This window comes from Mirounga leonina, unplaced genomic scaffold (genome assembly GCF_011800145.1).
Source record: "Mirounga leonina isolate KUSES-001 unplaced genomic scaffold, KU_Mleo_1.0 Mir_53, whole genome shotgun sequence".
Lineage (NCBI taxonomy): Eukaryota > Metazoa > Chordata > Mammalia > Carnivora > Phocidae > Mirounga > Mirounga leonina.
The window spans coordinates 97,300,311-97,322,355 of NW_023270807.1; the positions used below are offsets into that span (position 1 = coordinate 97,300,311).

The following is a 22,045-nucleotide window of genomic DNA, read 5'->3' on the forward strand; positions in this document are numbered from 1 at the left end:
TTAAAGAAAAGTTGCTGGAGACAAGGTCAATATAAAATAACAATTGGATTTCTACTTATAAGCAACAAATAGAAAATTATATATGAAAACATATAAAAACGTAAAATAACCTAAAAATAATGAAAAAAATTCACGATGAAACAAATATAAAAATTTTAAACATAGAGAAAATCCAAATCTATACGGTACTTGCCTAACCCTGAGGGTAAGTGTCCCGTTCACCTCACCCTAGTCCTGGCCATGGACACTGCCATTACTTGATCATCCAGCTTGACTGACTTGCACACTTCTTTCAGTCTCAGACCTAATGCTAACCCTTGCTATACTAATTATCAGGTGTGGGACCTGGGGTAAGTCTCTTATCCTCTCTAAAGTTGAAATTAAAATTTTATTAATAATATTTAATATTTTATTAATAATATTTAATATAAGGAAATCATTTTAATATAGGGAAAACAATATCTCTCTCATAGTACTATTTTTTTGTAAGGCTGTAAAGATAAATAAAAAGAACATTTCCTGTGTTCTTAACACCAAACCACAGATTGAGTCATTACAGGGCATTAGCTAATGTAAATATTACTTTATTATTACTACTAAATGGGAAACTGAGGTCCTGGAATTCAGCCTTACATTCTCAGATCCTAAGGGGTAGAACTTTCCCAAGTGAACTTTGGGCAAGGCTCAGTTTACTGATGTAACTTTCTTTCTGTACTAGGATGCAAAGTTAAAAGAAAATCTTTCAAGTCTGTCAGGAATATTTCTCTGGGTCATTCAAGATATTCCATATACATCAGGGTTTTGATGGCACTATATGCATTAGAATTTCCTGAGGCTATGAAAAAGTGTGGGATGTATGATGCGAACAATGACTGGAATACCTCTAAATCCCTGCCTTATCTTAGAATGGCAGCTGGTCCCATTACAGTCAGTTCCATAAGTAGCTTGTTCAGCTGCTGCATTGGCTCAGCCAACACCCACATGTGGATTCGACCAGCCCCCATGTGATTGGCAGTGATGCTTTGCATTGACAGACCACCACATTAGAGTTCCCAGTTAGGGTGATCAGGTTACTTATCATTTGAACTGGGATACTTTTACAAAAGGGACAGAGGGAGCACTATTAATAATTATGACAGGATTATGAGTATAAACCAGGACTACCCCAGGCAAACCAGGATATTTGGTCAATCTTTGTTCTCATAACTTACCTACAAGGCTTAAAACTCTCCCAAGTATAAATCTGTCAATTTCCTCCCATCAAAGGCCAGTGATCAAATGGAGGATGTGAATCCTAACCCCCATAACAATCTCCATGGCTTTGCTTCTTACTGATGATACAGTCAAGCCATCTGCCTTCTGGAAGGCAAGAAAACCTCTAGATCTGCCTAGACCTCTAATACAAAACCATTTTCTATTGGCCATTATGGCTTCCATCCCAGCTAAATCCATAGATGTTATACAAAAGACCCTAGATTGCTGGTGCTACTGAAGCTAGATCCAGTTCCTGGCCGTGGAAGGGAAAGAACCTAGAACATCTCTCATGTGACTTCCATCATGTTCTGAAATATGCCACAGCCTTCCAGGGGGCAAACATGGAGAAACCTCAACCCATAATTCTTTTAACCAGTTGCACATACCACTCTTTTATGTGCCAAAAATCACATAGGAGGAAAACTGACGTTCTCCCCTTGATCATGGCCTTAGATTTTTTTGTTTGTTTGTTTTAATCCCTTTTTACAAATCCATTCCTTACTTTAAACTCCATTCTAGTATCGATTCCCGTATCCGTTCCAGACCTTGAGTGGCCCCCATCCAGTTTCATTGCTACTTTGCCTGTTCCTGTTTTCCTACCGTTATAGTTTGAGCTTTGTTGCTGATTTCCCACCTATAAACTGTAGTTACTTTCTTGATCATGAATTAAGTTCTCCTTTGATTAAGACCTTCAGATAACTTTAGAAACCTTTGAGAGACATCTTTCATGGTTGACCTACAATGGGCTCCCCTACCTGGGTGCCATGCACTCTGAACCCCACAGCTTTTGATCAAGGCCTCAATCCAGCCAACAGGAGACTGTGATATTTTATGTTATTTTGTCTACTTCCTTTTTTGTAAGTAAAATTTATTTTAGAAGTTGCCTTTGCCATTGGAACTTACATTATTTTTACATTTCTAGACTAATGTTTAAAAGCAAGTGCAAGTCTATTGAATCTTACCCATGCTATCAAGATGAAGAAACTAAGATTGTTTTTGCTGACTATACTGTGACTTATGCAGACCAGCCACCAAATAGTTGGTTTATACCATTCAGGTGAGGCTGTCAGAAATCGGCATATGATATCATCTTTTTTTTTTAAAGATTTTATTTATTTATTTGAGAGAGAGAGAATGAGAGAGAGCACATGAGAGGGGGGAGGGTCAGAGGGAGAAGCAGACTCCCTGCTGAGCAGGAAGCCCGACGCGGGACTCGATCCAGGGACTCCAGGATCATGACCTGAGCCGAAGGCAGTCGCTTAACCAACTGAGCCACCCAGGCGCCCCATATGATATCATCTTTAAATGGCATGCGATAGTCTTACGTGTAGAGCTTTATTTATGGTAGTAGTGAAAGTATGAACTGATAGGCTGTTTTCACAACTTAGCACTTCTTCCCCATCTGCTATGCATCAATGAGATATTACAGATTTTTATCCATGTTTCTTTAAATGAAATGTGAAGAATGTGAAGGTAATTATTAGTATTTTTAGGAGTATGATAAACATAATATAAATTGATGTGCTAACAGTATAGAAAGAAATTATTTAATTTTCAAGCAATATCGTATTAGGTAAAAGTCACAAATTACTTACAAATGGGATTTCTTAAAGGGCTTGTATTTACATGACAAAATGGTATATTAATAATCTAAAAACCAGTATGTATACCTTGTAGTTATTGGAAATTTTAAACTTTTTTATTTCTTGCCTTAAACCTAATTTCAAACTTTCTTTATGATTCCTGGCAAGGGGAAGTTCATTCTTTTGTAATTACAGAGAAACATTTTTGGTTCCTCAAGATATGATCTTGGTTCCCAAAGTATATACTACACTCCCGGTCTGCATGCTCCACATTGTTAATAATGACACAATGGAACAAGTGCCAAAAGTGTTCCAAAAAGTGGTGCCTTATCTTTATACCAAGAATAAGGTAGGTGCAAAATTTCTTCTCCCCATATGATAGACTGGCAGTGAGAAGCCAGTGCCTTAGTAAGATTCCAGGAGCAGGTTAGAGCAGATGTGCTTTTCAACCTACTTAATAGAGGAACGGGGTCCTGGTCGTTTTCTGTAGAAGTTCCACTTATTTGACAGTCCAAGGTATTTAATGTGAGTGCTAGAACATTCACCTCTCAGCTCTCTTTTTTCTTCTCTCTGAAGAAAATATGACAAAAGGAAAGCATTGGAAAGTCCTATAAAATCATAAAATCATAAAATCATATAAACCTTTAAAATGGAAATGGAGGTAAAGGGCTCATTTAGTCCTATTCTTTGGATCAAATTAGCTGGTTGTCTCAGTTTCCCACTGGGTTTTTATTCCATCCCTAAATATTTCAGAAGATTGTGATTACATGGCCATTCATCACCCACCACCCCCAGTCTTTTCCAGGGCTACACAGATTCTTTAAAAAGCACTTGGCACATTACTCCTGCTGCACGATGGACCCTGATTTCTGAGGATCCCACTCAAATCATGTTGCCTTTCTGTTTGAATCTCATCTTTGTGTTTTTGGTTATTTCCTCTTAGAGGGAAGCATAACAAAAGGCGGTATACACCTACATTGTAAACTGGGAGATTTGTTTTTACTCTGGCCTTTCATTCTTTACCTATATGGTTTTGAATCTTTTCATTTTTCTCTTTGAGCTATGGTTGTAGTTGACTTTCAAAGTTCATTTCAGCCCATGATTCTGTGCATTATTTTGCCCAAATTAAGACATACCTATCTAATGAATACTGGTTTATAGGAATGAAAGATAAATTTTTAAAAGTATTAAGTCCATAAAAAACCTAAAAGCTCTTTTGAGTTGTTTAAGAGATTTTTTTTTAAATGAGATTTAAATTTTTTTTAAGGCTTGGAAGGGTTTTGGGGTGCCTGGGTGGCTCAATCAGTTAAGCCTCTGCTTTCGGCTCAGGTCACGATCCCAGGGTCGTGGGATCGAGCCCCATGGTGGGCTCCCTGTTCAGTGGGGAGCCTGCTTCTCCCTATCCCTCTGCCTGCCGCTTCCCCTGCTTGTGCGCTCTCTCTATCTCTCTCTCAAATAAATAAATAAAATGTTGTAAAAAAAAAAAAGACTTGGAAGGGATTTAAGACTTCATTGCAACTCTTAGTAGCAATAAATAAGAGCAGTTTTAGCTTCACAGCAAAACTGAGAGGAAAGTACAGAGATTTCCCATATACACCTTGCTTCCACATGTGCACAGCCTCCCCATTATTGACAAGCCCCACCAGAGTGGCACATTTATTACATTGATCATCCTACTCTGACACGTCATAATCCCCCAAATTCCATGGTTTATATTATGGTTCACTGTTTGTGTTGTACATTGTATGGGTTTGGATGAATGTAAGATGACATGTGTCCATTATCATGGTATCATAAAGAGTGTTTTCACAGCCTTAAAAATCCTCTGTGATCCACCTATGTATTTCTCCTCCTCGACCCCTGACCTTTTTTCTGTCTCCATAGTTTTGCCTTTTCCAGAATGTGGTAAAGTTGGAATCGTATAGTGTGTAATCTTTTCAGTTTTGTTTCTTTCATTTAAAAACAGGCATTTAAGATTTTTCCATGTTTTTTATGGCTTAATAGCTCATTTCTTTTTAATAATAATATTCCACTGTCTGCTTGTTTAAAAGTTTATCTACCTATTCACCTACCAAAGGACATCTTGTTTGCTTCCAAGTTATGGCAATTATGAACAAAGCACCTATAAATGTCTGTGTGCAGGTTTTTGTATGGACATAAGTTTTTGGCATAAATACCAAGGAGCACTATTGTTGGACTGTATATGTGTAGTTTTGTAAGAAACTGCCAAACTGTCCTTCAAAATGTCTGTACCATTTTTCATTCCCACTAGCAATGAATGAGAGTTCCTGTTGCTCTGTATCTTCATCAGCATGTAGTATTTCCAGTGTTATGGATCTGGGCTATTCTAATAGGAGTGCAGTGGTATCTCATGGTTGTTTGAGTTTTTCTGATAATATACAATGTGGAACATCTTTTTGTATGCCTATTTGCCATCTGTATATCTTCTCTGGTGAGAAGTCTTTTAAAATTTTTTAACTAGATTGTTTTCTTATTGTTGAGTTTTAGGGGTTTTTGCATATTTTGGATAACAGTCCTTTATTATATGTGTGTTTTGCAAATATTTAAGTATTATGTTACTGTTACTCATGAGCCTTAAAGTCATTTAGAATAGTCAGGTTCTCTCTTAAAACCCTAACACTGGTTTAGCTTTAGACTTTAACTTACCAATATCTATCCCACCATTTTATAACTTTTTTTCCCCTCTCAAACCTATTCTCTGAGCCTAGAAAAACACAAAATCAGAGTCATGTAATTTTATTTCGTTTCTTAATGCATTAGTATTACAAGCTCAAAAAATAATGAGAACAGCAATAAATCTGTGCATAATACTTTACAAATAAAAATACTTTAGTGTATATGATTTATCTTCCTTTATTTCCTTGCCCCAAACATAATGTTAAAAGGTCCTTATTGGTGTTGCAGTTCTCATATTATTATGGGTATTGTAATTCTGGGTAATATTCCTAGATGTTTATTGAATTTATTCTGTCATATATATATATACTGTCTTATATATTTCTACTTTTTGTTTCTGGAAATCTAAACACATTAGAGAGCTTCCTTTGCATCAGAATCAACTGGAATACAAATCTATATTTTTCTTCCTTATTAGAAGTGTCTGGAATTATAAACTCAGAATTACTTTGAACTTTTGTATCTCATTATGATATCATGCTCTTGCTTCACTGACATTTTTGCCAGATAGAGATCCAATTACATAGAACCAAGCTATTACCCACTATAATATTATCCCAGGTTTCTTAGCTGCTACTTTTCCCCAACCTAAAGAGCTCATCTCCATACTCATATCTGGGTTCCCTGGAACCAGATCTCTTTTAACTTGATAGCTTTATCTGACAATTGTCATTCCAAGGGAACTACATTTCCATAAGTGCTTCTTCTTTTCTCATCTTGTATTTAAAAACAGGGACATCAGGTAGGAAGTTATTGGGCTACTCCAGGGTGATGCAATGATAAAAATCTGCATTAGGAAGCATTAGAAGAATTGGAAGAAAACATAGCAATCATCTATCAGAGTTACGTGATTTGTGTTATAGCTTGAGAAGTACACAAACAAAACTGTTACAGTTACTCGTTTTCTCTGAAAACATGTAAGATGCACTTTCTAAGAGGAATTTCAAAATGTAATGATAGTGATTTTCTTTTATCAAGAGATCTTGGGATCTTTATGTATATCAAGATAATAAAGCATTTTACTACAGTGAAGCCATATGTTGTACCTTTGAGAGACCAGTAACAGTATGCCTTACTTCTGTCCAATTCTCTTTCCTCTAGAAAGGCTACACATTCGTGGCTGAAGCATTTACTGGTGACACATATGTTTCGTCCTCACGATGGAAACTGCGCCTCATTGGTTCCTACAATCCACTCCCATGCCTATCTCGAGAGTTTCCATGCAATACCTTCACCATAAAGGAAATCAGAGATTACTACATACCCAATGATAAGAAAATTTTATTCAGGTATAAGTATATGACAGGAGGGAAATGCCCCAAATTGGCATTTTTTGGCACCAGATGGGTGCTGACACGTTGTCCTTCAGCGACTGTGGCTACAGAGGTTGGGCCTCTAGATACGCACAGGGCTCTGGGATTGACCACAGTTAACTATTAACATATGAATATATTATTGAGGAAGTAAAGGTCACCTGTAATCAAACAACCTAGAAACAATCACTGTTAGTATCCTGTTGTATTTTCTTTTGGTGTTTTTTTTTTCCTAGTCACAGCTTAACATTATTAAAATCATAATGTAATTAAAGTTTTGTAAGCTGACCTTTTTACTTAACATTATAGTGTGCACATTTCCCAGTGCCATTAAGACATTTTGTGAATTCTTTTTCATGATTACGTAGTAATCATTTGTAGGAAAATACAACAATTTACTCTGGCTATTTTTTGTTACAAATTTTCCATTTCTACTTTTTCAATAGTACTAATAGAGATGTGATAGGCATATTTATTGTAAATATTAAAGTAAATTCTTGATTATTATTTAAAGATTTATTATTTTAGAAAGTTATATGTTTTAAAGATTCCACATGTATTGGTAAATTTGTTTTCTAAAGAAACACCTAAGTCTATTTGACAATATATGTACAAATTTACTGTATTCTGGTTAATTTTCCCCTCTAATTCTTATTTATTTGTATTTTAAAACTTTTTTTTCTTTTAAAGAACATGAAAAAATTTTTGTATTATAAAATAATCAGTAGTAAAATTAAATTACAGGACAATATATACAGTATATCCCCAGCATATGTTTTTGTTCTTATATTTGTTTACATATTTTATATGTAGGTGAAAGTTTAGAGAAAATACTGAAAGAAAACATGAACTGGGGGTAATAGCAGGGACAGAAAATTCTCTTTTTAATCTGTCTGCTTCTTGTCATGTATCTGCACATTGGCTATTAGAAAGCAAGCCAGGGAAAAAAGGAAAGAAGTAGGAGGGAAACATACCAGCAATTAAAAATAACAATTGTGATCAGATATTTTAACTACTCTGATAGGAAGCCACTGTATCACACTGCAGGACCACTACTAGACCAACGAGTGATATTTAACCCAATATCTAAATTAGTCCTAGAAGCCGGTCTTAAAGCTGTCAAACTTGGTGGGGGGCAAGGTGAGGAGGGAACTGCTTCATGAGCAAATGTGAAAGTTCAGAAATTAAGGAGTGTATGACCTTTTCAGGGAACTGAAGACGTTTGCTTGCAAAGTGGAGCTCTAGGGGGCTATGGCAAGGGTAAGGCCAGAGAAGGGCCTCATAAGGAAAGAGATTTAGACTTTATCTGAGAGGCAAAACATGCTTTGAGGAGTTTTAAGAGAAATGGCCACAATAGACTTGTGTTAAGACATTATGCCTGCAAAGCATGAGTTGAAAAAAAAATTTTTTTTTTTTAAGATTTTATTTATTTATTTGACAGAGAGAGAATGAGAGAGAGAGCACATGAGAGGGGGGAGGGTCAGAGGGAGAAGCAGACTCCCTGCCGAGCAGGGAGCCCGATGCGGGACTTGATCCCGGGACTCCAGGATCATGACCTGAGCCGAAGGCAGTCGCTTAACCAACTGAGCCACCCGGGCACCCCGAAAAAAAATTTTTTTAAAATATAATTTCTAAGAGCAGAAATGTTGTTAGAACCCTATTATTGTGAAATTATAGATAATCATAAAAGGAACGGAATATGGAAGAAAAAACAATTTCAAAAGACTGCAGTGTGTTGAATGAAGGACAGCGTAACTGGAGACAGGGGAACCAGATAGGAAGAAGCTTTGAAATAACCCGGGTGTGTGCTGATGGCAACTGGAGCCGGTCAGTGGATTCGTTCGCCAGCACCGCCATAACAAAATCCCACAAACTGGCCAAGGAGGTGGCTTCCACAACCGAAATCGATGGTCTCACAGTCTCATGGTTTGGGATGCCAGAAGACCAAAGTCCAAGTGTCAGCAGGGATAGTGCCTACTGAGGGCTGTGAGGGACAAGCTATTCTAGGCTTTCTCCTAGCCTCTGGGGGTTTCTGATAATCCTTGGTGTTCTTTGCCTTATAGACTTATCACCATGATCTTTGTATTCATCTTCACTTGGCATTCACTCTGTGTCTCTCTGTTTCCAAATTTCCTGTCTCATAAGGGTATCTATCAGTAATATTGGGTTAGGGCCCACCCTAATGACCTCATGTGAACTTGATTCCCTCAGAAAGACCCTGTCTCCGAAAACGGTGATATTGGGAGGTACTGCGGATACTCCAGGTACTGGACTCCAACATAGTTCTATGGGGGGGTGTACAACTGAACCCATACTAGGCAGTGACAGTGGATCTAGAGAGAAGAGAAAGGGTTTTAAGACACTGAGGAAGTCAAATTGACAGTCCTGGTTGGTTGGAACTCCTGGGGACTGACTTGGGATCAGGGGACAGTTAGTGTCCTTTACTTAGATAGTGGTTACAGGGAGAAAACCCCATTTGCAGGTTGGGCAATAGGAAGACAATTGATTCAGTTTTAGATGTTAATTATGGGTAGGTCAGTGAAACATCCAAGTGATATTGCATAAGGAGTTGGGCTGGAGACACAAATCTGGGAACTATTATTCTGTTTCTGCCCATGGAAATGCCCAGGAAAGTTTGTACCATGACAGTCGGACCTAGGACAGAATATTAAGATTCTCTGACACTTATAGGAATGTCAGTGGGAGATAAGTCTAAAAAAAACAGCACCAAATTAGGAGGTACAAAAGTTGTTACACTTGTAGGAGAAGAGTTTTTGAAGAAGAGGAAAATGAGGCTTGACTCAACCTTGTCAAATTCTCCTGAGAAGTCAAGAAAGATGAGAACTGAAATTTCGGGGTGCCTGGGTGTCTCAGTTGGTTGGGCGACTGCCTTCGGCTCAGGTCATGATCCTGGAGTCCCAGGATTGAGCCCCGCATTGGGCTCCCTGCTCGGCGGGGAGCCTGCTTCTCCCTCTGACCCTCCCCCTCTCATGCTCTCTCTCTATCTCATTCTCTCTCTCAAATAAATGAATAAAATTTTTGGAAAAAAAAAAAAAAGAACTGAAATTTCTATAAGGCGGTGACAAGCTGCTGGAAACTTGCAAGAGCAAGGTTAGCACTTTGACTGGGGGCCGAGTAGAGTGCTGTGAGCCAATAGGAGGAGATGGGGTTGTGGACAGTGGCAATCAACAACTCTCCTTTGATGCCAAGCTGGGGAGGAGTGAAAAAATCAGCAGAGGCTGGACCTCAAGGTTGGTTGAAGGGTTTCTTTTGTTTGTGTTTTTGGTTTATTCTGCTTTGATTTTTTGTTAAAAGATGGGTGAGACCTATAGGTGTACAAAAACCAATGACAAGGAGGACTAAAGAAGGGGAGATTTAAGATTCAGGAGAAAGACGATATTCAGAAAAGCAAATTTCTAGAGAAACTGAAGATTTATAAGGTCCTGAGCATTTGTGAGGATTCACCTAAATTAAGAAAAAGAACCCCAACAAAATAAAAAAAACAAAATAAAACAAAACCTCTTTGGTTGCATCAAGGGACTCCAGGATCATGACCTGAGCCGAAGGCAGTCGCCCAACCAACTGGGATGGTGTTATACTGTACATTTTGTCTTTTTGTAAACGATTTCCAACTTGTATGGTGAAGGTTGAGAGAACAGGTGGTGGGTACAAATTTTGATTTCTCTGCATTTTTATGAATCAAAGAAAATATGGTAAACAGTGAAGATTTGAAGTCTGCTGCCAGTTGTCCAACTGTGGGGGAGGGTATAATGGGAAGGTTTGGTGTGTCCATAGTTTGCAGATCTATCATGTTTTATAAGCCTATCTAAACAAAAGTTACATTTCCTGCTTGGGATCTGATGATAATAAATGTCCTATGCCTGTTCATTTTACCATGGCATATAGAGATCTTTTGTCAAAGTCTATAATAGCAATAATGTTTCCAGGATTTGGGTCAATTTTACACAATGGATTTACTTTTAGATTATCCTATCAGCAAATTATGCAGTTTCCTTTACTGACTTGAGGGAAAGATCAATAACCGCTTATAATTCGTATGTTTTTCTTTATAGGTATTCCATTAAAGTTGCTTTACCGCATCCTGTTACTGTACAGGTACGCACGTCCAAACCAGATGCATTCATCAAGCTACAGATCTTAGAAAATGAAGAAATTATTGTCAGTTCCACTGGGAAAGGGCAAGCTATAATCCCAGCAATTAACTTCTTGGGGAGTGAAAAAGTTGTGAGCTCCCAGTGTGAGTATGCCTTTTGCCCTTTTAAATGTGTTATTTAGATCCATAAATAAGTATTTATGTTTAAGTAACTGATTTTAAAATATTTTATTTAAGGTAAAATAGCAAATAAGCATTTACATCTGTAAAATGATATTATTAAAAATATTTTTAAAAACTTGCATTTGTGTGTCAGATTAGTCTCTGAAGATCAACAGATTGTTATAATTCTACTTTAAGGACTTTTTTATTACATGAGCCTTTTTAGAATTCTGAATAAGAAATAACATTTTTTATTATTTTGAAAGAATTTTTCACTGTTCTTTTATCCCTAATTCGTTATTTTTAGAAAATATTCTATTAAAATGAACAGAAACTTTGAAGTCATTACTTTCAATGTAATAGTCACAGGAACTATTAATTAATAAAATAAAATTGTTTCTGAAATAATGGAAAACAGAGATACTGAGATACATATTCAGTTATTTTAGTAACAATTCTGATCATAAAAATAACGCATTGCCCAATGTAGAAAATTTTGAAACAGAAAATTATAAACAAGAGAACAGGAAATCCCTTGTGCTTTTCCTGAATTCTGCCATTATGTTTTTTTAAAAATAATTGATTTTATCTTTTTTTAAAGATTTATTTATTTATCTGGGGAGCCTGGGTGGCTCAGTAAGTTGGGCGTCTGCCTTAGGCTCAGATCATGACCCCAGGGTCCTGGGATCGAGCCCCAAGTTGGGTTCCTTGCTCAGCGGTGGGCCTGCTTCTTCCCCTCCCTCTGCCCCTCCCCACTGCTCATACTTGTAGGAGCTTTCTCTCTGCCCCCTTGCGCTCTCAAATAAGTAAATAAAATCTTCAAATGAATAGAGTCAGACACCGTTTATAGTTTGTCACATAGGTTATCATTAACATTTAAATAATTTTATGAGTTTACTTATGGCAAAGAAAGGGACAGAAATGGAGTAGAAGGGTAATTGGAACAGAATTCAGAAATTAATCCAAAATTACAGCCATTATCCAAGATTTTTCTGCTTTTACAAGATATTTCTAATTTTCACATTTGTATTCCTAGATGACCTTTAGTACAATTTTTTTGAATTCCCTTCAAACCATGTAAAAATCTATCATTTTCTTTCTGACTCCCTTGACTATGTAGATTAATTAATTTAAGGAGAACTGACACCTTTATAATATTGAATTCATATGCATGTAAAGGCTATTTCTTTCCATTTATTCATGACTTTTTTTTATGTTTCACAGAATAGATTTTGTAAGTTTCTCCATAGATACTGGTAGAGCTGTTACTGTGAGTTAGATTTTTTCTTGATTTAGATTTCAAACAGGATATCATTTTTAAAGAAATGCTATTAATTTGTATTTATGAATTATGTAAGCAGACATTGGAATTCCTTTTTCTTTCTCAGCATTTTTCAGCTGCTTTTCTTAGAAACATATTCACTTATGAATTCTTTACAACCTGTATTTCTGGAGTACCCCCACCAAAAGTACATGCAAAAAAATATATGTGTGTGTGTGTATGTGCACATAATATTTGTAGGAGAATAGGACATGGCAGACTATGATATTTATTCTGTAAGCAAACATTCTATTGTATGAAAGAAGAAATAAACTCCATTGCAAAGATGTAGAAGACTCTGAAGTGACCCAGTAACAAAATCCTAAATACAGGCCTCTTCGGGTTTCGTTTTCTCTCATGGGAATTTGAAAGAATGTCAATATATTTTATATAATTTCTAAGAATAAAATCTTGCAAGTACCAGTATACCAGGACTAATATCAAATTTGGAATTTTCCTCAGATTTTACAATCTAAGAGATTGGGTCTTTGAGGAAGTACTACAGACTAGGGATAGTAAAATATTTTATTTCATATGGCTGTATAAGGCTCAATTTTGTTGATGATATACTATAATTAATGTAGTCAGTCTCCTAGTGATTGTGATTTGTGATAACTTTAATCTTATATTTACACAAAGAATGCTGAGGTTATTTTTTTAACCCATGTATATAATTTTATGAACTTGTATATGCATATATATTGGATAAATGCTTAGATGTAGAACTCTGGGGTCAGGGGAACCTACAGTTTAATTTTTGTATATATTGTCAAATTGTCCTCCATGGAGTTTGTGTAAACTTACCTTATTTTATCCTTTATTCTAAGTTATCATACGCTTGATTTTTGTCAATGTGACTGCTAAAAATATTAATTTATATTACACTTAGAGTTAGTGAAGTTCAAGCATGTATGATTTTATATATCTTATTTATCTTCCTTTTATATTTTCTTCTTTGTAAATTTTTCTGTGTCATATGCCTATTTTTCTATTGGAACTAGCTGGTTTTTTTTTTTTTTTTCTGAGTGATTTGTAGATTCTCATATATGAAGGAAAATTTTCTCCTTTTTCATATGTGGTTGAATGATGGTTTGAATGAATGACTTAATATCTGAAGGAAGTAATGAAGGAATTACTTCACAAGGGTAGAGACTTTGTGTCATTCATTCTTAGCTGTTAATCAAAGTGTAATTTATGTCGAGCAAAAGGCACAAACCTAATCTGATAAATTTGGTAAGGGCATACGCTAGTGTGACCCACACCTCTAAGAAGATAGAGATATTTCTATTACCCACAAAGATCTCTCAAGGCCATTTCTATTCAGTTCTCCCCTCCCCAAAGAGGCAACCACTGTTCAGATTTTCAACACAGTAGACTAATTTTACCTGTTCTAGAACTTCATGAAACCATACAAATACTCTTTTGGCATTGGTATCTTCAGCTTAGGATAATGTTTTTAAGGTACATTCCTGTTGTTGCTACTGCATTTCTTTTTTTTTTTTTTTTAAGATTTTATTTATTTATTTGACAGAGAGATACACAGCGAGAGAGGGAACACAAGCAATGACTGAGCCACCCAGGCGCCCCTGCATTTCTTTTTATATTGTGGAGTATTATCCCATCGTATGGGTATACTACACTTTATTTATTTATTCTCTTTTGAACATATGCGTTTATTCCAGTTTTAGGATATGATAACTAAAGCTCCTAGAGACATACATGTATAAGTTTTTTTTTAAACAATGTTTTCATTTTTCTTGAATCAATATTCAGGAGTTGAATTAATGTGCCATGGCTTGACATATGTATATTTTATCTTTTTTAACTTGGCAAAAAAAATTTATCAAAGAGACTGTATCATTTACACTCCCATCAGCAAAGTATACGAGTTCCGGTTTCTCCATATTTTTGCCAACATTTATTGCCAATGTTTTTTATTTTAGTCATTCTGGTGGGTATGTAGTGCTATTTTTTTTGTGGTTTAAATTTGCTAATGATGTTGAGCTTATTGGCCATATGTATAACTCATTGAATGAAGTGTCTATTCATACATTAAGGCCATATTTTTAATGGGTTGTCTTTTTTTATATATACTGGAAACACATCTTCATCAAATATTTGCTTTGCAAATATGATCTCTTGTCTTTTTACTTCCTTAGCAATAAATTTTTTAAAAAGATTTTATTTATTTATTTGAGATAGAGTGAATGCAAGCGATAGAGAGAAAGAGATTGAGAGCACGAGTGGGGGCAGGGGCAAAGGGAGAGGGAGACGCAGGCTCCCCACTGAGCAGGGAGCCTCATGAGGGGCTCAATCCCAGGACTCTAGGATCATGACTTGAGCTGAAGGCAGACGCTTAACCGACTGAGCTTCCTGGCGCCCCAGCAATAACTTTTTAAGAGCTTTTAATTTTGATGAAGTCAGTCATCATTTAGAAAAAATTACTAGTGCTATTTGTGTATTATCTAAGAAATCGTTCCTTAATCCAAGGTCATGGATATTACATGTCATATTTTATCCTATACATTTAATAATCTTAGCATCTATGTTTAGTTTTATAACCCATCTCGAATGTTTGTATATAATGTAAGGTAGAGGATCAAGGTTCTCGTTCTTTTTTTTGATGTTTTAACAGTTTATTTTGAAGGTCATTTTAAAAACAAAGTTAAAGACAATCTGAGAAAAAATTGCACAGAATATACTCATTAAATAAGTATGGTGATTAAATCAAAATAAGGGATATATGTTTTCTTCTGCAATTCTGGAAATAAGTTCTGTTGTCCTGAAGGTTCTTATACTTCCAAAAAGGGGGAAAAATCATGGCAATTAAAGCTGCCTCTTAATTATGTAAATCTACAGTAGAAACTGAATTTTTCTGTTCCTCCCAATAAGTCAGTTTCGATCTCCAAACTGTGCCTTGTTTTTAAGGTTCTGGTTCTTTTTATTCCCATATGGCCATCCAGTTGTTCTGACACTTTATGTTGGAAAGCCATTATTTTGCACATTGAATTCCCTTGACACTTTTGTAAAAAAAATCAGTTGACTATGTGTGCATGGGTCTATTTTGGAGCTCTATTTTGATCAATTGATATTCAATCAGCCAATAGTCACTCTTAGTCCAACACCACCTTTCCTTGAAAATTGTAGCTTTAGATTTTGATTGGGATTGTATTGAACCTGGGGAAAATGGCATCTTAACAAACTGAGTTTGCTGGTCGCATGAACAGAGTATATCTCTCAACCTATTTTAGTGTTTAATTTCTCTCAACAGTGTTCTATACTTTCAATGTATTGACTTTACACATCCTTTCTTAAGTTCATACCTAAATGTTTTCTTAGTAGTGCCACGTAGGACTAAGAAGGCATGTACTTTAGATCCCTTGATATCTGTGTTAATTTTCTAGGGCTGCTGTAACAAATTACCCCAAAGTGGGTGGCTTAAACCAACAAAAATTCATTCTCTTATGGTTCTGGAAGTCAAAGGCCCAAAATTAAGGTGTTGTCAAGGCCACACTCCCATCAAAGTTTCTACAAGAGAATCCTCCTTTACCTCTTCCAGTTTTTGATGGCTCTTGGCATTTCTTGGCTTGTGATGGCACAATTTTGGCAATCTCTGCCTCTGTCTTCACGTAGCCTTCTTCTTTCTGTGTGGCTCTGTGTCATTCCCTTTTCATTCTCTTTTAAGGACACCCATCATTAGATTTAGGGCCCACGCTAATCCAGGTTGATCTCACCTGGGGACCCTTACCTTAATCACAGCTGCAAATACCCTTCTGTCGAATAAGGTCACATTCTGGATAGACCTACCTCTTTGGGTGGATCACTATTCCACCCACTACAATATAATACCAGGGGCAGTTAGCCTCTATTCATTTTTTTTCACTCTGTGCTTCTATTTCGATCATTTTGATTGCTTATCTTCAAGTTTACTAATCTTTTCTTCTGATTTGAATATGTGCTTTTAAAGTCCATCCAGGAATGGGGCACCTGGGTCACTCAGTCAGTTAAGCATCTGCCTTCGGCTCAGGTCATGATGCCAGGACCCTGGGATCGAGCCCCACATCTGGCTCCCTGTTCAGCAGAGAGCCTGCTTCTCCCTTTCCTTCTGATGCTCCCCCTGCTTGTGCTCTTGTGCTTTCTTTGTCAAATAAATAAATAAAATATTAAAAAAAAATAAAGTCCATTCAGGAATGTGTCATTCCAGATATAGCCCAACCTTGAATTTCATTTTGATTCTCTGTTCCATTTTTCTGTTGATATTCACCATTTATTCTTTCATTATGTTGATCTTTTCTCTTAAATCCTTAAACACATTTCTAATAGCTATTTTAAAGTTTTTGTTTGGTAAAGTTTTTTTTTTTTATTACTAACTTTAACATCTGTGTCAGCTATGCCATTATTTCTATTGACTTTTTTCTCAAATGATGTTCATATTTTTTGCTTCTTCACATATCAGAATGATTGTGTACTACATACAGTACATGCTACATTGCTAAGAGTCAAGCTTATGCTCTCTTCATTGAAAGAGTTTTGAATTTTGTTCTAGTAAGCAGTTTATTGACAGCTTAGTTTAATCCTCTCAAGACTTGGTTCTAAGCTTTCTTAAATTGGGTCTAGAGCTTCCATTACTCTAGGGTTAGCATTGTACTACCCTTAAAGAATAGCCTTTCTTGAGTCTCAACTGATGCCCTGTATGTTCATTAAATTTCCATACTTTGGCAGAACTTCAATGTCTTTCAACACTGTACAAACTTCAGAATCTCCATTAAGCTCACACTCTCCTGGGAGTTGTCTGCCAGGCACCATTAGATGTTTGTACAAATAAAGTTTAGAATTCAATTAAAGACCCAAGTGGACCACTATACATATTTCTGGGCTCAGTACTTGCCCCTGGCACCCTGCCTCACAAATTTTAGTTGTCTCAGGAGCTTCAAACTACAGTCTTGCTACCTGAACCTGACAACACTGTTGTTTACTGTTTGGACTCTCCTTCCCTGTGTCACAATCGAGATGGTGCTCACAGGCAGAAATCTGCGGAAGTGGACAGATCTTCTTGTATGTTTCCTTTCTTTCAAGAATTACGGCCCTGGGCTGTGCATTGTTTAATGCCTGAAAACAGTGGCTTCATACATTTTATCTAATTTTTTTTTTTTTCGTGGCTTTGAGTAAATCCAATGCCATTATTTTTTCATGGCTAGAACTGGAATTTCTCTGTGTCATTCACTTATGTTCTCTCAATATATGTTTGATCAATTAATAACATTGGGCACATTTCTATTTTTATCCCTCCAAATGGTAGTTTTATTATCTTTTAATTACAGAAGAATGAATAGAGAAGTTAAAAATAAAATGAAAGTCTTACATAAATGTAATAACATACACACAATAGTGTATAAACCCTGAAGAAGTCATAGTATATGATATTAGTTTAGTGTCATTCAATGACACAAAATGAATGAAAAATTGTTGAATTGTACATTCTTTTAGCAATCAGTGGTTTCTCAGAATATGCATTGCTCTATGCAAGTCACAGGCTATTATGTAAGTTTCTTTAAGACCAGAATATCTCCCAGAAGCTAGTGATATTGCTTTTTATCTCATTAAAACAAAACAAACTGACCTGTTCCTTTGAGTGTCTTATAAAAGGATATACCTAAAGAACACAGTCCATCGTAACTATGCATTTCACACAGTTTAATGCAAGTGTAATAAATTTCTCCTTTTCAGCTAGCAAACAAATTCTTTTAATGCATGCTTCATCCAAGAAAGAGCAAGAATTGTACATCAAGAAGAAATCTGCGCAGGGAAGTCAGAAATCCTATAAGGGTAGACCTGCAAGTGCAGCCGTAGACACTGGGCAGCCCATTATGGAGGAGGAAACTGCCAGTATGCCCACCATAGAAGAAAATGCTAGCACTCCACAGCAGGTACATTTATGTTTAAGAGAACCCTCAATGAATGGTATTACTCCTAAAAATCTAACAAAAATAACGATGATTCTTTTCCTAAGCATTGACATGCTATATGATACTTTCTGTCTGCAATAGCACAAGTGTATAACAGGATCAAGGGATTGAGCGTTATTTAATAGTTTCTCTGTGCCAAGATGTTAAAATATATGGCAAGTTTAATGTGTATACTAACCCTATAATGTAGATGTAAATATCTTATGTTACACGAGTTACGAGGCTCTATAATTATTAAAAAGATCACATATTAACAAAACTAATTTATACATACCTTAAGTTAAATATATACATGTATATGTAAAATAAGGGACAATTCATGTCATTTCAGAAAAGAAACATGATGTATTCATCAGAAACAAAACAAACAAATAAATAAAAAGAAATAAAAATAAAGGACCAGAAATAAATCCTAAATGACTAAGCACAAATGAATTATTAATCAATTAAAAGAATAAAAAACTAAAGTTAGATTAAAAAGTAAGATTCAACTATAAGTAACCTGAAAGTGACACCTTTAAACAAAATGGCATCGAAAGTTTAAAGTTGGACTGAGAACTGTGAGAAATGTCTCCGTGCATAGAATTCATGAAGGATATTGTGTAAAAATAAAAGGAAGAATATAACAAGTAAATATGACCATAACCTAACTGTCCAGACTCAATGAATAAAAAGCAAAAGTTGTTTAGAACTACAGAGAAAAATAAAGTTAGTTAATAGTTGAACACTTTAATGCACAGCGCTCAGAAATCAATAGATCAAGCTGAAAAAACACATATTACTAGGGTTTGAAAAATTTAAATGTAAGCTTAATTTTTTAGATATTTATATAGAACACTTTACCTAATATGTTGAGAATATACTTTTTCATAGCACACATGCAAAGCCTCAATAAAAACCAAACTATATTTTATAGATGTTATCTGAACATAATGTAATTATATAGAAATTAGTAAATAACAGCCTAAAATCCCATAAATGTGGAAGCTAAAGAAAATATGCCAAATAGTTCTTTAGTTACAAAGAACATAAAAAAAAAGAAATGATGAATACAAAGAATTCGGTAACAACTAAAAAATACAAATCAAAATTTGTAACCACATCTAAAGTAGCATTCAGTGGAATGTTGACTTTCAAATTACTTCATCAGGAAGTATGAATGATTAAAAACAAATGAGCTAAGCTATTGAAACAAAATGTTAGAAAAAGGGCAAAATAATAACTCAAAGAAAAAAGAAGAAAAAGTTTTTATAAAAGTAAAGGTAGAAATTAATAAAACGGGGAACAAAATTTAGCAAGGTTCATGAACCCTAAACTTTTTTATGATCAATACGTGGGCATGCTTCTTGTAAGACCAGCTAAGAAAGAAAAAAAAAAGAAAATGTAAATAAATCAAATACAGAACAACAACAACAACAAAATAGGGTGGAGGTATAAATGCAAGCAACAGGTTTTTTTTAAAAAAAAAATTAAACTATTAAACACAACTCTATGCTAGTGAATTTAAGACTTAAGGGAAAGAAGACATAACAAATGCCTGGGGTGGGAGAGGACTGACAAAGCTGCTTCAGTAGAAGATAGGAAATATGAAATAATAATAATAATAAAGAATAATAACACTTAAATGGTAATCAAAATTTTACCTTTCCAAAAGTCATAGGCTCAGCTGACTTCACAGAATAACTCTAACAGACCTTCAGGGGATAAGTTGTTCTAGAAAACAGAAAGACATCACAAGCTTCCCAATCCTTTTTAATGTAATCCTGATCCCCAAACTGATGAGTAACAAAAATAAAATTAATAAGTTTCATTTTTAAACACGGATGCAAAAATTAATAAACAATAGACTATCTAATTGCAGGTGTTGGTGGGGATGTGAAGATAAATTTTATAGACTGTGATATTGCAACATTTTGGAGAACATCTGATAGTACTTGACCAAATTATGATTGTGTGATACAGAAAATTATGCATTTATTATGTGCTTACTGGGCAAATACTACATTTATTCTTATTGTTTGTGATTAAACCCTGCATTTTATTTCACAGGTCAACAAGTATATTATACAGTGTTTGGTATTGTATAACAGTTGGCCTCTCACTGAAAGTCAGCAGACATTTGTTCAAGCACTAAAAGAATTGGAGAAAAATGATAGTAAAGGTATGTCCTCCTAAATGTTTGTCATACACCTTATATTTTACATAAATATTTAATAGCAAATTAATCATGTCAGTATTAAAACATTATTGCTTACAATTTGCATTTCATATCCAGTGTCATTTTCTGTTTTGTTAATTGATTATGTTTCAGAATCTTTACTTGCTTGGTTTGTAAGAACCAAAAATATATGATTGTTTAGGCCTAGTTTAAACATGTTTTGTCTGGTAAGTAAAAATTACTTGATGATTATCTAAGAAGTGTGCAGAAAACTTTTCTGTTATAAAATTATATTTGTCTAAGTCGTTGAAATAGTATAACCCTGAAGGTTAGTTCTTAAAATATTTAAGAGAAGGAGAATCTCCAAGTGAAAGAGGCTTCAGGTTTATTTTTTCAAATATAAGCTACTCTCAAAATTCCTGAGCAGGGAGTTTGATGCATTAGAAAAAATATTCGCAAAGTGGACCCATGTAGCTCAAACCCATATTGTTCAGGTTGCCTGGGTGGCTCAGCTGGTTAAGGGTCTGCCTTCCGTTCAGGTCATCCGGCTCCTTGCTCAGCGGGGAGCCTGCTTCTCCCTCCTCTTGTGCTCCCCCTGCTTGTGTGCATGCTCTCTCTTTCCCTGACAAATAAATAAATAAAATCTAAAAAACCCCAAACAAACAAACCCATATTGTTCAAGGGTCAACAGTATTTCCTACAAGAACACAATACCATTAAGGGCAGGGAGTTCCATGAATTCTTGCCTGTTCAATCTTGCATTATCCATAGTGCGGATGATGCACATGGTAAGTACTCCATGATATTTATCGAATAAGTGAAAGAAAGGAGACATCTAAGCTACTCTTATTATTATTATTGCCCTTTTCACTAATTGTCAAAAACCCTGATCATGCATTTTCTTGTTTATACTAACTGCATGAACCTGTTCATTTAAAGGCTTGACGGAGGTTTGTTCATCACCAAAGTTAAGAGAAAGCTACTATTATTGAACTAAACCTTTGTAAGAAGGGGCAGATTCTGGGGCGGGACATAAAATCCAAAGAAAAATTATAAAACTGATGACACCGAGAGTCCCCATTCCTTTCCAGTGTATTGTGTGAGTCCATAGAACACGTGCTCTATGGGAATCTTGAACTTGTCTGCCTCCCCACAGCCCCTCTTGTGCTGGGAAAGGGACTCTGCCTCAGTCTCATCATTGCATCTCTAGAACCAGATAGAAGCTGTTCATAAATGTTTATTGAACAAATGCATGAGCATGCTATGCCAGGAACAGCAGGAGTGTTTAAGTTCTAATGGCATCCTGGCCTGGGGTCTTGAAAAGATTCTGGGCTGTTTTGGGGTCGCAAGAAAGTGTTGTGATCTTTTATCATATGATATGAAAAAATGGCATATGGAAGCTGAAAACCCCTTTAAATTAGTCATTATCTCCACTTTCTCTATAGTCCAAACCAAATCTCATAGTTATACTGTGCTA

At 35.6% G+C, this 22,045-nt stretch overlaps 1 protein-coding gene across 1 annotated transcript in view; it reads left to right on the forward strand.

Annotated features, from left to right (window-relative positions):
* The window catches only part of ADGB (androglobin), a 148,922-nt gene that overhangs the window by 103,742 nt on the left and 23,135 nt on the right, over positions 1-22,045 (forward strand). The window contains 6 exon segments of the mRNA XM_034990949.1: positions 2,177-2,311; positions 3,033-3,186; positions 6,636-6,823; positions 10,921-11,105; positions 18,172-18,371; positions 20,460-20,571. Coding sequence (XP_034846840.1) covers positions 2,177-2,311; positions 3,033-3,186; positions 6,636-6,823; positions 10,921-11,105; positions 18,172-18,371; positions 20,460-20,571 — 974 coding nt within the window.